General features: G+C 31.2%; 1 protein-coding gene across 1 annotated transcript in view; it reads right to left on the reverse strand.

The window, feature by feature from the left end:
- Positions 1-810: 810 nt before the first annotated feature.
- LOC106465065 (tRNA (guanine-N(7)-)-methyltransferase non-catalytic subunit wdr4-like) overlaps positions 811-14023 on the reverse strand; it is a 20865-nt gene continuing 7652 nt past the window's right edge. Inside the window, exons 4-10 of the mRNA XM_013925263.2 lie at positions 13221-13377; positions 10917-11029; positions 9997-10057; positions 6708-6964; positions 4746-4935; positions 2905-2986; positions 811-1042 (exon numbers count right to left, since the gene is read on the reverse strand). Of these exons, the coding sequence (XP_013780717.1) occupies positions 897-1042; positions 2905-2986; positions 4746-4935; positions 6708-6964; positions 9997-10057; positions 10917-11029; positions 13221-13377 (1006 nt within the window). The 3' untranslated portion in view covers positions 811-896. The remainder of the gene's footprint in view (positions 1043-2904; positions 2987-4745; positions 4936-6707; positions 6965-9996; positions 10058-10916; positions 11030-13220; positions 13378-14023) is intronic.

The raw sequence follows: 14023 nt of genomic DNA on the forward strand, positions 1-14023 counted from the left end.
TGCTCTGTGAACACAAATTAGTTAGCATAAATCAGTTAAATGACGAAAAATTAGGTGTCTGTTTACTTGTGACCACTCAGTGTATATACTATAACATTAGGCCTGTGAATTTAAACTTAATAAAAGTTGTTTTGGTTTTAATAACGGATATTACATAATTCAGCTACTCAGATTTCGCAAATAATATTAATTTGTTTCCATCACTTAAAGATTTTTTTAAAATCGGGAAGAAAAAAAAAAAACAAAGCTTGAATACCAGATTTATAAGAATGATTTTGATTATGATGTAGATCTACAATAATAAATTTTTGGTTATGATAAACTTTTGTTCCTGATTTTTTGTACAAGCTACACAAAGGCCAATCTGCACATAGTTATCTTTAATTTTGAAGTGGTAGACAAGAGGAAATGCAGCCATTCAACAACACCTCATCTGGTCAAATGGTGGGACTTGACTACCAGTTATAGCACACCGTGGCCCCCAAAGTTTGGAACAAATTTTGGTGGTAAGGCTGCAAACTATGAACTTTGTTAGAGACTAATTTTAAGAACGACAGTGTCTCATCATCCTAAAGGTTTTACTAATAAAGAAAGTTTCTCTTTAAAAAAGTGAGAATGTTAAATTTCCAATCTTCATATTTGATATAAAAAAGTCATGTCCCACCTATAAAAAAACCCATCATTTCTCGGTTTCTTCTTCAATAGAAATGAGACAAATTGCTGTGTTATGCTAAGACTCATCTCATTAAGCCTAATGAAATACAATAAAATATTTCTGTAAACTACTGTTTGAGATGCAGCTGTAGACAAAAAGGTTTGTTAATTCTTTACTTTTCAATTATAATTTTAGAAAATATCACATATTGTTAATTTCCTTGTACATATATATATATACATTATTTGGTTTTGATCATTTTACATTGTTTATCTTCCTGCTGTCCTTTCTGTAGCAATCTGTACTCTTTCTTCCTTTTATATTCCTCCATGTTATCATACCACTGTTTGTATAAGAATTGGTAGTTGGTTCTGACAGAACTAGCAGCTGAAAAAAAAGAAACAAACAATTGTTTTTATCATATTACTTTGTTTTATAAAAAACGTAAATTTCACACTAGCCAACTGAACAAAAACAAATACTTTGTTATATTTCACTTTCTTCTACTTAATATGTTACTTTGTTTGTTATAACTGTAAATAAAGTACGCAAACTTTTTAAACTTTTAAATGTAAAATACCAAACTGATGTTTACTTCACTCTGTAATGATATTAATCAACCAAGACAATTTGAACATTCACTTGTAGATTTATTCTCAAGTGAAGTTATCTTAACACTAACTGTTATAAGTGACTGATAGGCTAAACCACTTATGTTTTTTATGAACAACTCTATTAACTCTCACTAGCTTAACATAACGTAAAATGCAAGACTTCTACAACTATATTGTGAACATCACAAATAATATCAGAGCTTAACCCTAAACTGGAACTTTTGGTATTTATTTTGGTACAAGAGTAATTTCTTGCTGGATTTGCAGCCATTGAAAGTAAAGCACTAATAAATAACTTTGCAGAACTCGTTATAGTTTAAACATGACAAACCTCAGGCATAAACCTGCTCTAACAGACCAAAATGTAACATTCAAACAAGAATAAACAGAGGACCAAAGTTCCTTTAGTTTTCAAAACCTGCCATCTGAAAGTTCATTTAAGTAATTATGCAGTTAAAAGATGTAAATGCCTAGATGACAATCCTGCAAGAAGACTCAACCTTTCTTTACACATTCATCCTGTAACAACTGAAGAACATATGTCAAAACTTAGTATGAAAGAGGTATGTATTATGTATATTAATGTAGCATGTGTCATAAAAGAAATGTACCATACTATTAATCCAGTTTAACAGTATACTTAATACCACTATGTTGAGAAAGTACCCAGAGTATGTGTAACTATACATGTTATCATCACTGTTATCATCATCACAGTAATTAGTTGGGTTTGAATTTCATGCAAAGCTACATGAGAGCTATCTTCACTAGCCATCCATGATTTAGCAGTGCAAACCTAGAGGGAAGGCAGCTAGCCATCACCACCCACTGCCAACTCTTGGGCTACTCTTTTATCAACGAATAGTGGGATTGACTGTCACGTTATAATGCCCCCATGGATGGAAGGGTGAGCATGTTTGGTGGGACGGGAATTCAAACCTACAAACCTCAGATTGCGAGTCAAGCACCCTAACCACCTGGCCATGCAGGGCCATGATACTTTAGTGAGAAGAAAGTTAGTCTCATAACAAAAACATTACCCTGACAGCAGGATAATTATTACTAATACCTACATATGAATCTTGCTAACAATACTATCACCATCAAATATAGAATATTAAGTTATTTTCAGTGTTTGCATTGTTATCCAGATAATAATACTATCATTACAGAATGATATACTACTAATACCCCACGTATGTTAGTTAACAGTACTATCATTTACCCATGATGTAAAAAATACTTTTACGATCACTTCCAGCAGAATACCATAACAGCTGTTGCTAGTATGCAGGCGACACTAGTTTAGCAGACTAATAGACTGGATTATTGATACTTTATAAACATAGAAATAAATATAGATACATGCAGAGGTTGTAAAAGAACAGAAATTATGTAAGCTACAAAAGTTATATATACAAACCCACACACACACACGTATATATTTTGTTTACAGAAGATGACAAAGAGTGCCAGTTTAAAATGTAATATTTTCAAAATCAAAATATTTATAAAACTTGATGATTTTGTAATCTAATTCTTCAATTTTTGAATTACTGAAGATGCCAAGTTAACAACTCTTTTATCAAACTCTTAAAGGATGATATAAAAATGTAGAATTGTGAAATTTTTTACCTTCAAAAAACTCCCATTGCTTGTTCATAATCTCCGTGATATGGAAATACCGAGGTTGTGATTCTTTCGTTACTTCTTGAATCTACATGGAGAAAAAAGAAGACTGATTATACTGTACCAAGTTGTTGCCTTTTGTCCTTCTTATTATTTAATTATCCACTGGGATTTATATATTATCAAAACAAGAAAGTGGACAATAAATGAGTTCATAATGGGATATAGATGTTGTAAAAAACTTGGACCTGCATTCAATAAATAGCCCTTCATATGAATACTTAACTTTAACAGTGAGCCCTAACAAAATTTTCATGCTTTTAGACTACAGGAAGTTTCAGTTGGATGGCTGTTAACCCTATTTTTACAGGCCAAGCCAAAGTGCATGCCATAACTTTTTACAGAGTTTTATTCAAAATTTAATCAAACAACTTTATTAACAATCTGTGTTTGTAAAATTGGTATCAAAATGTATTTTATAATATTATACAAGTTTCCAAAGGAAGTATTTAAATAAATTCCTAATCTTCAATTCTCCGTGCCACATAACGTGTTTATGCATTTTCTTTCGTTTTGTGTGTTCCAGAGTGTCCAACCACTTAGTAACAAGCTATAGATGTTGGCAAGTCTGATATAAGATTTTAACCTCCTACCTTCTCAATTTGATGAGTTATCAATAAATTTGTCAAATCCACCAGTGAAACCCCTCCCATCTTATCATATCTTTCAAGTAAGTTATTTATACTGCATACATATATTTGATGGACACATTAATAACCAATAAAAAGAGCATTTGTTTCTTCTACATGAATCTTATTATGGTTATTCTTTTTGGAAGGTATATTAGCCAGTTGGGCTCACTTTCTTTACCTACAATCATTGTTGTTCAGGTCCGAGCAATTAATAAAAATTTTTAACTTACTGCTAGTTTAGTTAGAAGGCCAATAAAATTATGGTAGTTTGACTGGTATTTGAAAGTTACATGAATTTTTATTTGGATAAATAACTTAGTGGAAACAAGAGAGGCTTAGCTTTAATTTTTTTTAATGCAAATAATGCACAAACCACAAATTTTGCTCTTGACAGCTGGCTACCTACTGCTATGTTTTACTGCTTTTGACAGAGGAAAATGATTCAAAGTACACGTAATAAAACAAAAGAAAACAGAGATGAAAATGATAACAGTTGAAACTATGATGATAAGAAAACACATTGCCTTGCAAAGTGATTCATTCAGAGAAAAATAAGTATAAGATATTGTTAATTTTATTTCACTACAGTTAGTTAGGATGGAGACAATGACAGATAAAATATAATTTTACCAAAAAAATAAAACTTCTGATATTCACCTAGGAGGTTCTAGAGGTTATGCAATGAGCTTCAGAGAGAAAAGCTGTTTTCCGTCTTGTCTTATAACAATATACTTGACACTTTCACCAAAGAAAAAAAAAAGTCTTATAAATTTGTTTCACACGAATTCTACTAAGTTTTAAACTAACCTTTTCATGGTGTGAACTCCTTTTCCAAACTGGCAAAGCATGCTTATAATTAATTATACTTCTTATAAGACATTACTATTAGGCTATTATTTTTTATATTGTAACAAATGGCTTATATAAATATTGTTTTGACCACTACTGTGTTTGTTGTGTACCATTCGGTCCAATGAGCTCTGCACTGAGTGAAACGTGTCAACAGCAACGGCTATGGCAAGCAGTGTGTGTGGTTGGAATATTATTATTATTATACAATCTTCTAATTCTTGAAAACCCCAAATGGACTAGATAAAGAATGTAGTGTTAAAAAATATAATACTAATGTCTTAGTATAATTAATTTTAAACTAACCTGTTTGCCTTTGCTCTCAAAAATCCTAACTGTTTGTCCTTCTTGTGGAACAAGAAGCCAGAGAAAATTGTTATCATCAATGCAACAATCCCATGGCTCAGCTGTACAAGTAATTAGTTGGGTAAATTGACATGATATAGATTCTGTCAAAACTTCTACATTTACTTGATAGACAGCCACACCAGGTATTCTGTAAAGTGAAAACCAATTGCTGAATGTATTTCTTCAACAACACTTTGATAATACCAAATAATGAAGTAATCCTAAAACAAAACTACTAAATAAATAATTAAAACTCTTACTCTAGATTAAAAGAAGTACATACATTGATCTTATATCAAAATCTATGATGACTGGTAGAAGTTTAGAACAATTTGTTTCAGAATTTTCATTCAAAGCAACACCTGCTCACTGCTAGATATTACCATCTATCACTAATTCTTGGACTACTCTTGTTTGACCGAATAATGGGATTTAATTGCCACCATTACACCTCACCCATAGTTCTTAAAAATGGAGTGAGTTTCAGCAGCAATGGGCCACAAACCATGGACCCTCAAACTTACAGTATGAGCATGTTAACCATTAGGTCACACTTTTCCTTTTTTACATAAAACATTTTAAGATATCAAGCACCATGGTACACTTACTAAGGTCTCGCTTTAAAGTTTTATGACACAAATCAAAACCTTGGACATAATAATGAAAAACAACAAATAAAAAACACCCCAAAACTTCTGGATCATCTTGGTATTGGCAAATTAGTATTTGATCTTCATGTGGATAATTTTACACAATCATACTTCATGATGAAAAAAATACCTACTGATGTACGTTTTTAGGTACAATGTAGTGGAGTGAGAAAGAACATTCCTCATTTCAAATTTAATCTTTCAAGGAAGACAATGAATACAATTTTCCTTTTTGGCTAAGTAGTCACATTTCATGGTCTCTGCAATAGCTCACAAGGATGTATTCTGTATATTATAGCAAGTTTTCCTGGTTTTCTCTCATAGTAGCTGAAGAAATCATATATTCTCTATACTTTATAAAATTCAAATACCAGTAGATGTACCCATGCAATGTGTATGGTGAGAGGTTTAAGAAAGTTAACCAATCATTTATATGATTCATTTATTGAAGTTCTAAGTTAAATAGCACTTATATTGAATCAATGATAGGACCTGGTTTTCTTCATGGGTCTCTCTGTACATTGTATCATATAAACAATATTAGAAGTTCTATGTTATACAACACCTATGTTGAATCAATGATTGGACCTGGTTTTCCTCATGGGTCTCTCTACACTGTAGTATATATCAGAGTTCAACTGGTCAGCTAGATTTAATTCTATTGCAGTGAAACATATATATCAGAGTTCAACTGGTCAGCTAGATTTAATTCTATTGCCATGAAACATGATACATTATTGATCCACATAGGAAGTTGCTTAAAAGCTCATCACAAACTAGCCACAGAAATAGAACCTATTATACTCACCCATCAAATAAAGCCCAGCTACAGAAATAGAACACATTGTACACACCCATCAAGTAAAGCCCAGCTACAGAAATAGAACCCATTGTACTCACCCATCAAGTAAAGCCCAGCTACAGAAATAGAACCCATTGTACTCACCCATCAAGTAAAGCCCAGCTACAGAAATAGAACCCATTGCACTCATCCATCAAGTGAAGCCCAGCCACAGAAATAGAACCCATTTTACTCACCCATCAAGTAAAGTCCAGCCACACAGAAATGGAACCCATTGTACTCACCCATCAAGTAAAGCCCAGGCACAGAAATAGAACCCATTGTACTCACCCATCAAGTAAAGTCCAGGCACAGAAATAGAACCCATTGTACTCACCCATCAAGTAAAGCCCAGGCACAGAAATAGAACCCATTGTACTCACCCATCAAGTAAAGTCCAGCCACAGAAATGGAACCCATTGTACTCACCCATCAAGTAAAGCAATAATCTGGTCTCCAGTGGAATGTTTTAAACATTGTATTGAACGCACGACAGAACCTGGTTTTTCTCCTGAATCACTCTGCAGCTGTCTCACTACTCCTTCATGACGATTCTTGTCATCACCGTCCACAGACTGCTGATCATTATTCTTATCAGACAGCAACAGATGAGAAATACCATCTGTATAGTCTAACTGAAACACTTCTTCTCCATCGATATACCTCCATAATCTCAAGGTTTTGTCCTGAAAATGAAACTTAAGAGTTGTAGATTATACATATTAATTACAAGTTACGTTACATAAAAAAATTAAAGTATGTTCTTACATGTTTACACAGAAGTACTGTGTAACTTTACCTTATTTATAATAAATAAAACTATGTCTGAACCAATTTTCCCTTTAATATTTTGAATCAATGTGCAAAATGAATTTTTTCATGTGTATTAATATCAAGGCAATGTGTGCTACCAGTTTTTTTTAGGAAGGTGGGTGGTATTTTTAGACCATTGTCTCTATTTGATCATTAGGCCACTTTGCAATGCTACCAGTTGGTTATTTGGGCTTTAGGCCCATTGACTGCCAGGGTCATTAAGGCCATAAACGTGTTGAGACTCCTCACCATTACTGGTCTGAACCATCTAAAATTTTTAGTTTCACAATAGTAAGAACATGCCAGCTTATTTAGATAAGAGAAAAGAGTTAAGTATTGGTTATTGTTTTTATAGCAACATATATCAAAAATTACAGCCATTAAATTGTTGAAAAAATGATTTCTTGAACTACAGAATAAAAACAAGTAATCAACTTCACAAAAATCTGCATCTCAAAATAAGAAAATCTGAAATTATCTTTTTACTCAAATCTAAAAGTGTAGTAAATTATTATAAATAATATTGAGCCAAATAAATGTTTAACTATACTTAAAATTTAAAGTATCTGGTAACATGAGTGTAATAATGTTATGATGATCCTAAACTGCTTATTTACAAATTACGTGGGGCTCAAAAATCTCTTAAATTCCCATAAGTAATCTAAGTAATACGCTTTAGAGGCAAAAAATGTTTTATGTTTGATATAGAACTAGGCATTCTTTATCGTGTATAAAGTATAAATGTATCAATCTTGCAGTGTGTTCCCACATGTACAACAATTTGAAGATGTTTTAATATATGACCTTATAGCATCAAATTGCTGTTTATCTTTAATTGGACTCTCCACGTTTTGTTTCACAGCTTCTTCAGGAGCTTTGAAGCTTTATACTGTCAGTTATGGTTTGTGTTTTAATGGAATGCTCCTGAAGAAGCTGTTGAGTGTCTACTAGATATTACAACATATATTTCATTTCATAAGTAAAATTTTCAGATTAAAAATATGGAAATTTTGTTATGTACTCTCAATCTAAGGAGTTTTTTCAACATTTGATTAACAGATTGGACTAACCACAATTGGCTAAAAATAATTTTCCAGAATATTTCGATTTTTTTTTCATGACACTTTAAAGCTTTGCATAACCTCTCATGTCTATACCATCCTCACATACCATCAACATTTTAAAATCTTATTTAACCCTTTTGCAATGGGTACACCTTTAAATCCTTTTCTGTGCAAGTCACTTTATTATATTCAATATTTAATTATACGCCTTTGAAATGAAATTAACATTACAACGTATGTTGTGATTCAAAGCTTTATGTTATCTAAGTTTTAAGTCCTTTCCTATAAAAGAAACCTTTAAAAACCTACTTAAACTTCAGATGTATTATCACATCTGCAATATGCTAAAAAATTATCTATTTTGGCTCTCTGTATCTACAATAATACAGTGGTAGTTGAGTAGAGGTACGTTTAGACAATAAGATGCTTACATAACCTTTTGATTCATTCATTTTAAAGTTCTCTGAATGAATGCAATTGAAACAAGTAATACCCCCTTCAACAGATTTGTTTGAACTTTATAGGCTACATGTAGATGTTACTTACACATGTGTATACTCATTAGAAACAGCTCATTTTACACTATAATCTACGACCAGTTATTTTGAAATTGGTGCTCAATTGTTGCCATGGAATACATGTAACTGACTATAGTATTGTTGGATTTTTGATCTATGGCACTTACGGTTGTTTCTTACCTAAATATGTTATAGTTAGAGATACAGTTAAACTATACTTAGGTCTTACTTTTTATATTTTAGTTAATTATGTTTAAACATTTTTTCAATATACACCATACTTTACATCAGTTCTCAAGGCTTAGGATATAACAAGGTGCATGAAAATTTTCCTTTAGGGTTGCAAATGTCTGCTAAACACACTGTAATATGCCTCGAGGGCACCACTGACTTGGGTCAAAATCAATAATAAGTGGTAAAGGAGAACAGAAAATAAAACATTAAAAATTAGCTACATGTGAACAGGAAAAGACAAGAAATTATGAATATAAGCAAAACAACATCTGTAAAGATATTTTACAAAAATTAAAAGTTATGTATTTTTTTATTTCCTAATTTTAATTATTTCATTGCATTGTATGTTGATGATAATAACTATAGTTAGTGATATGATAGAGAAAATGAAAAATAAAATATAAACATTTACCTTAAAAAAATGCTTGATAGTTATTTAGGGTGGTTCTTGAGATTATGCAAATAAAATATGAAAATTATAAGATGAATAAAAGTATTTTTATACTTGAAATGACAATCACCTTGTACTCAAACCATTCACAGTCTAAGTACAAATAACTACTATACATAAATAACATTTTTATTAGAAACACGTAATTAGAATCATGTCATTCTTTGTGTAAAAGACACTTATAAACTTTAACAAAATCTTACCAAGGTTTGTAATGAATGCTTAGAGTTGCCATATGTATTGTTGCATATATAAATGTCCTTTCCCAGTCAAGCAGGTGGTAATCACGTCCACCCGTGTATAAAGGATTAATTAACCACATAATAATTAAGTTAGCTGTTAAATAGAATGATTAACTGTTTTTAAATCAGATAATGCATTTGATAAGGTCACATGACTTCTCTAGGCTTGGATATTAATTTAAAAAATTTAAAGTTTTTGCAGGAATTCTGGGTTAATCTTTAAGCTTTTCTTTGCTAATGAAATTGGATGACATGCCTGAAAATAACATGTATTCCATTTATTAAAAGATATTTTTTTTATGAAACAAAAATATAATTTCTGACATCCATAGTGAAACACAGTGTATGTAGGCTCTAAAAATTATTTGAAAAGAGATGTAATAAAATCATACATACTCCAGATGCTGAAACAAGGAACTGTGTATGACTAGGCAAAATAGCAAGAGATGTGACAAACCTGAAAAAAAAAAAGATTTTGAAAAGTCTAAAAAAAAGTTTAAAAAACAAAGAAAAATATCAGAAAAGTGCATGAACAGTGGTATGTATTGACTTTTTTGTTTATAGGTAAACAAATCTTCCAGTTTAGTTTTTAATTCACACAGACACACAATCAATGTTGTGCATTGTAAGTACTCAGTAAAATAATTATTCATGAATGTATTTCCAAAATTTGTAAACTTATATATAATATTCATGTTTTTGAAATTATAAAATTGTTCATTTTACTGCACAACAAAACACTTAATATAATACTTTTCAAGGCTAAAACAAGGATTGTATAAGGTATATGAGCCTGTTTCAGTGCTCTAGAAGGAGACATGTGTACCTGTGCCAGTGATACAGAGGAGGGCACACGAGTCCAAGAAGTGAAAGATTCAAAAACATTGTTATAGCAATGCTAAAATTATACATTTTGCTTGTTATCTATTAAACCTAAAGCTCCAAAGAATAAAACTGTAAAAATAAAGGAGAATAGAACCTTACTTAAACTGTACTTAGCACCAGTTGTGAGTAACGATAGTTTATAAAATATTCTTCGTCCTTTGGGTTAACCACAGGTGGTTGATTTGAAAATTTCACTGAGCATGATCCCTTTACTAAGTTTATTTAAAGTTCTTTATAGTTTCGCCCACCACCAGGTCCAACAATGACTGAATAATATCTTAACATTTTTTTTGTCCCTTCTACTGATGCTGATGTGTTTCAGAAGCTACAGAAACTGTTCAACATAATACTCATCCTACTTTAGGTAATCATACTTGGTAAGTTATTAAGTGTTGAAAAATTTAAAGAACATACAAATAAATTCTACTCACTCAGTATGTCCAAGACAATATGTATGAATGTTGTATGCATTAGGATAGGATGTTACTCTGATTTTTTCGTCCCTATCACAAGTTATAATAAACCTTCCATCTGGTGTGATCACCTAAAAATTGAAAACTATTAAAAACTTCAATAAAATATGGTCAGAAAAATATAATTTTAAATCACCCATTGAGTCAGATGCAAAGAGAAAAAAACAATGATACAATTATCTGTAACAAATATAGAATTTATAGATTTCAAAAGCAATGGTATTGATCCATTGTGAGTACTTCTGAATGGACAGTCTGCCTTAAAATCTTAGGTAAAAGACACATTTTGGTACTCTTTTTACCTTCATGAGTTAAAGGAGGCCTGTGATTAGATGACAAGTGCAGTTTTATCACAAAACTGTTTAGGTCTGTTGATCAGAGGTGTCCAGAAACTGTTAATGTCCGAGCCAAGACCTCTGATTTTTGGATCTTCTGTACACTGATTCTTTCAGTTTTATCTTGGTTTATATGTTAACAATCTCTGCACAACAGACCTACATAGCTCTTACCCAAGAGTACACTTGTTGTCCAATCAGATTGAGCCGCTCAGTCAACTTGGTTCTCTTCACACGACAGACAGTCCATGTAGAATTACAGATCATGGATCCACTTTTAATGTTAGCCACACAAAAGATGCAGTACTTGGAATGAGTGTGTTAATCCTGTTATTATCAATAATTTCAGTTTCAAATAACAATTTGTTGATACTATAGAAGCAAAATACTGGCAAAAACAAACGTAACTTGCTATATTTCTTTTATAAGACATTTCTCCTAACTATTCCACAATCTGTAAGTGAAGAGTTCAATGTCAATGGAGGATAGAAAACAAAACTTTTAAAGCTGATGAATGATTGTTTAAAAAAGAAAAAGGCAGTTCCACTAACATCTAAAATCCTTCTTACAAAACCAGTTTCCATGCTTGTTCAACTAACTTTTCCTTTACTTTGCATTATATTATAACAAGCAAAAGTACCTGTATCCAGTGACAGGAAATATTTAAGTTAATCTATCAGTTTAAACTATTTTATGGACACTAAGGTTAATCGTTTTGCAACCTTGATTTTACTCAGAGCCAAATTGTTGAGCATTTCAGTCATGCTAAGAGTAGTTCAACAATAACATAAGGTAAATCCACATTTGTATACATTTTGAAATGTGAATGATAGTGTGATTAATTCCTAACAATTTAGTGTAGAATATCCTGCTTGTGAAATAAAATTTAGCATCAATATTATTCATGCCTTTCTCCCATCATTTCAAAAGTGATAGTTGAACTTTGTCTGCCAGTGTAGCTTTATAAATACAGCACGGAAAGTGGCAGCTGCTATATAAGATAGCTGGTTAGAGAAAATACAGTGACTTATAACAAATTCATTTTTAATGATGGCTAAAACAGAAAATATGTAATAATTATCATATCATTCTGACTCGTTACAATACTTGACACAAAAAAAGTAACATGTCATACAACTTACATTAAAATAACTATAACAACAGATTTTTTCCAACCAGTTTATAATTAAGTCAACAAAACTGGGATGAGTATAACTATTTAGAGATATCATCTTGATACACTGCTTTCTAGGACAGCATTCATCCTTCCAAAATAGTTTTAACCATTTGGAGTAATCCTCAGTGAGTATTATTAAGCAGTGTTTACCCCAATGTGTGTACCCAAGACTTGTAATGCTTACTAAAAGTTTGCCAAGTTTCCTGAAGATACATTTAATACATTACAAGTTAATGTATGTATAGTTGCATGGTCATCTGGTGGTTTTAAGGTCCATCAGAGTGACCGAGCCTCTACTGATAATATACGTTGAATAATATACGGGGCAGTGAAAGTTTGGACAATGTTAACATTTATAACAAATATTTAATTTTTAAAATCCATCAAAATTTAATTAGATAAAAACATTTATAACACATAAAAGGAGTTCATTCTAATGGTTTCATTTTTTATCAAGGAAGTAAATAATTTCCTTTAACTTCTAAACACGTTCTTTTATATAAGAACAGTTCAGCTTTTGCTTGAACAAAAATGTTAAAATAAAGTCATTCCTGAGAATAGTTAGATGGAACAGCAAAGTTTTACAGGAAAAATATAAAACTTAACATTTCATGTGCAGTAGCTGAATTTCTTCAAATAGCCAAAAAGTATTGTTTCATTATATACAAATTTAAGACAAACTATGATTATTTATTTTGGCAAGTATTTATAAAACTGTTTGATACAGGGTTGAATATGTGGTTTACTTACCATATCCAACAATATTGAAAGATGACCAAGCACCAAGATGCCTTCGTGTAGAGGGTTACTAAGAGAGAACTTGTAAACATCGCCTGTTCTATCGGCTACAAGGATATCATCACTCTGTGGAGAAAACACCAGGTGGACAGCTTTCCTCACCAAATATCTTTCTCATGCACACAGAAAAAATAATACTAATCAGTAATATCTCAGAAAGATCTTTCTGTACTATACTGTGGTTATCTTTTATGGTATTTATGTCTATGTTAAAAGATTTTTGTATGTATTGAAATGCACACACACACACATATAATGTTAACAGCTTTATGTTTAACATCTAGGAGGTCACAGTTTGAACTCTTTCTATAATAGGAGAACTTTAATAGTTTACAGATATTAAAAACAGCTGTCTTGTCATATCTGATATAGCGTTTACTTTATTTTTTTGAACTGAGACTTACTAACTATCTCCATGTATTAATTTTTAAATACAATTTTAAACATCTTTTGAAATGATTTAACTTACATTGTAATCAGTAATTGATAATAAAAAGTAAAAATAATCTTGTAAAGCATCTTCTGATCTTCTCAAAAGCAAAATCAATCTTTGATTAAATGAATTTTCTACACAATAAAAAAATATAATACATGAAGGTTATTTTTAAACAATATACACACATGAAAGGATAAAATATTGTTTAAATATATGAATATAGATGTGTGTAAAGGATAAAATATTGTTTAAATATATTGTTGCGTCATCCAGATCACGTGACAATTCTCATGCCCTCTTGTTTCTAGAACTATCCCGT

This window comes from Limulus polyphemus, unplaced genomic scaffold (genome assembly GCF_000517525.1).
Source record: "Limulus polyphemus unplaced genomic scaffold, Limulus_polyphemus-2.1.2 Scaffold1825, whole genome shotgun sequence".
In the NCBI taxonomy this organism is placed as follows: Eukaryota; Metazoa; Arthropoda; class Merostomata; order Xiphosura; family Limulidae; genus Limulus; species Limulus polyphemus.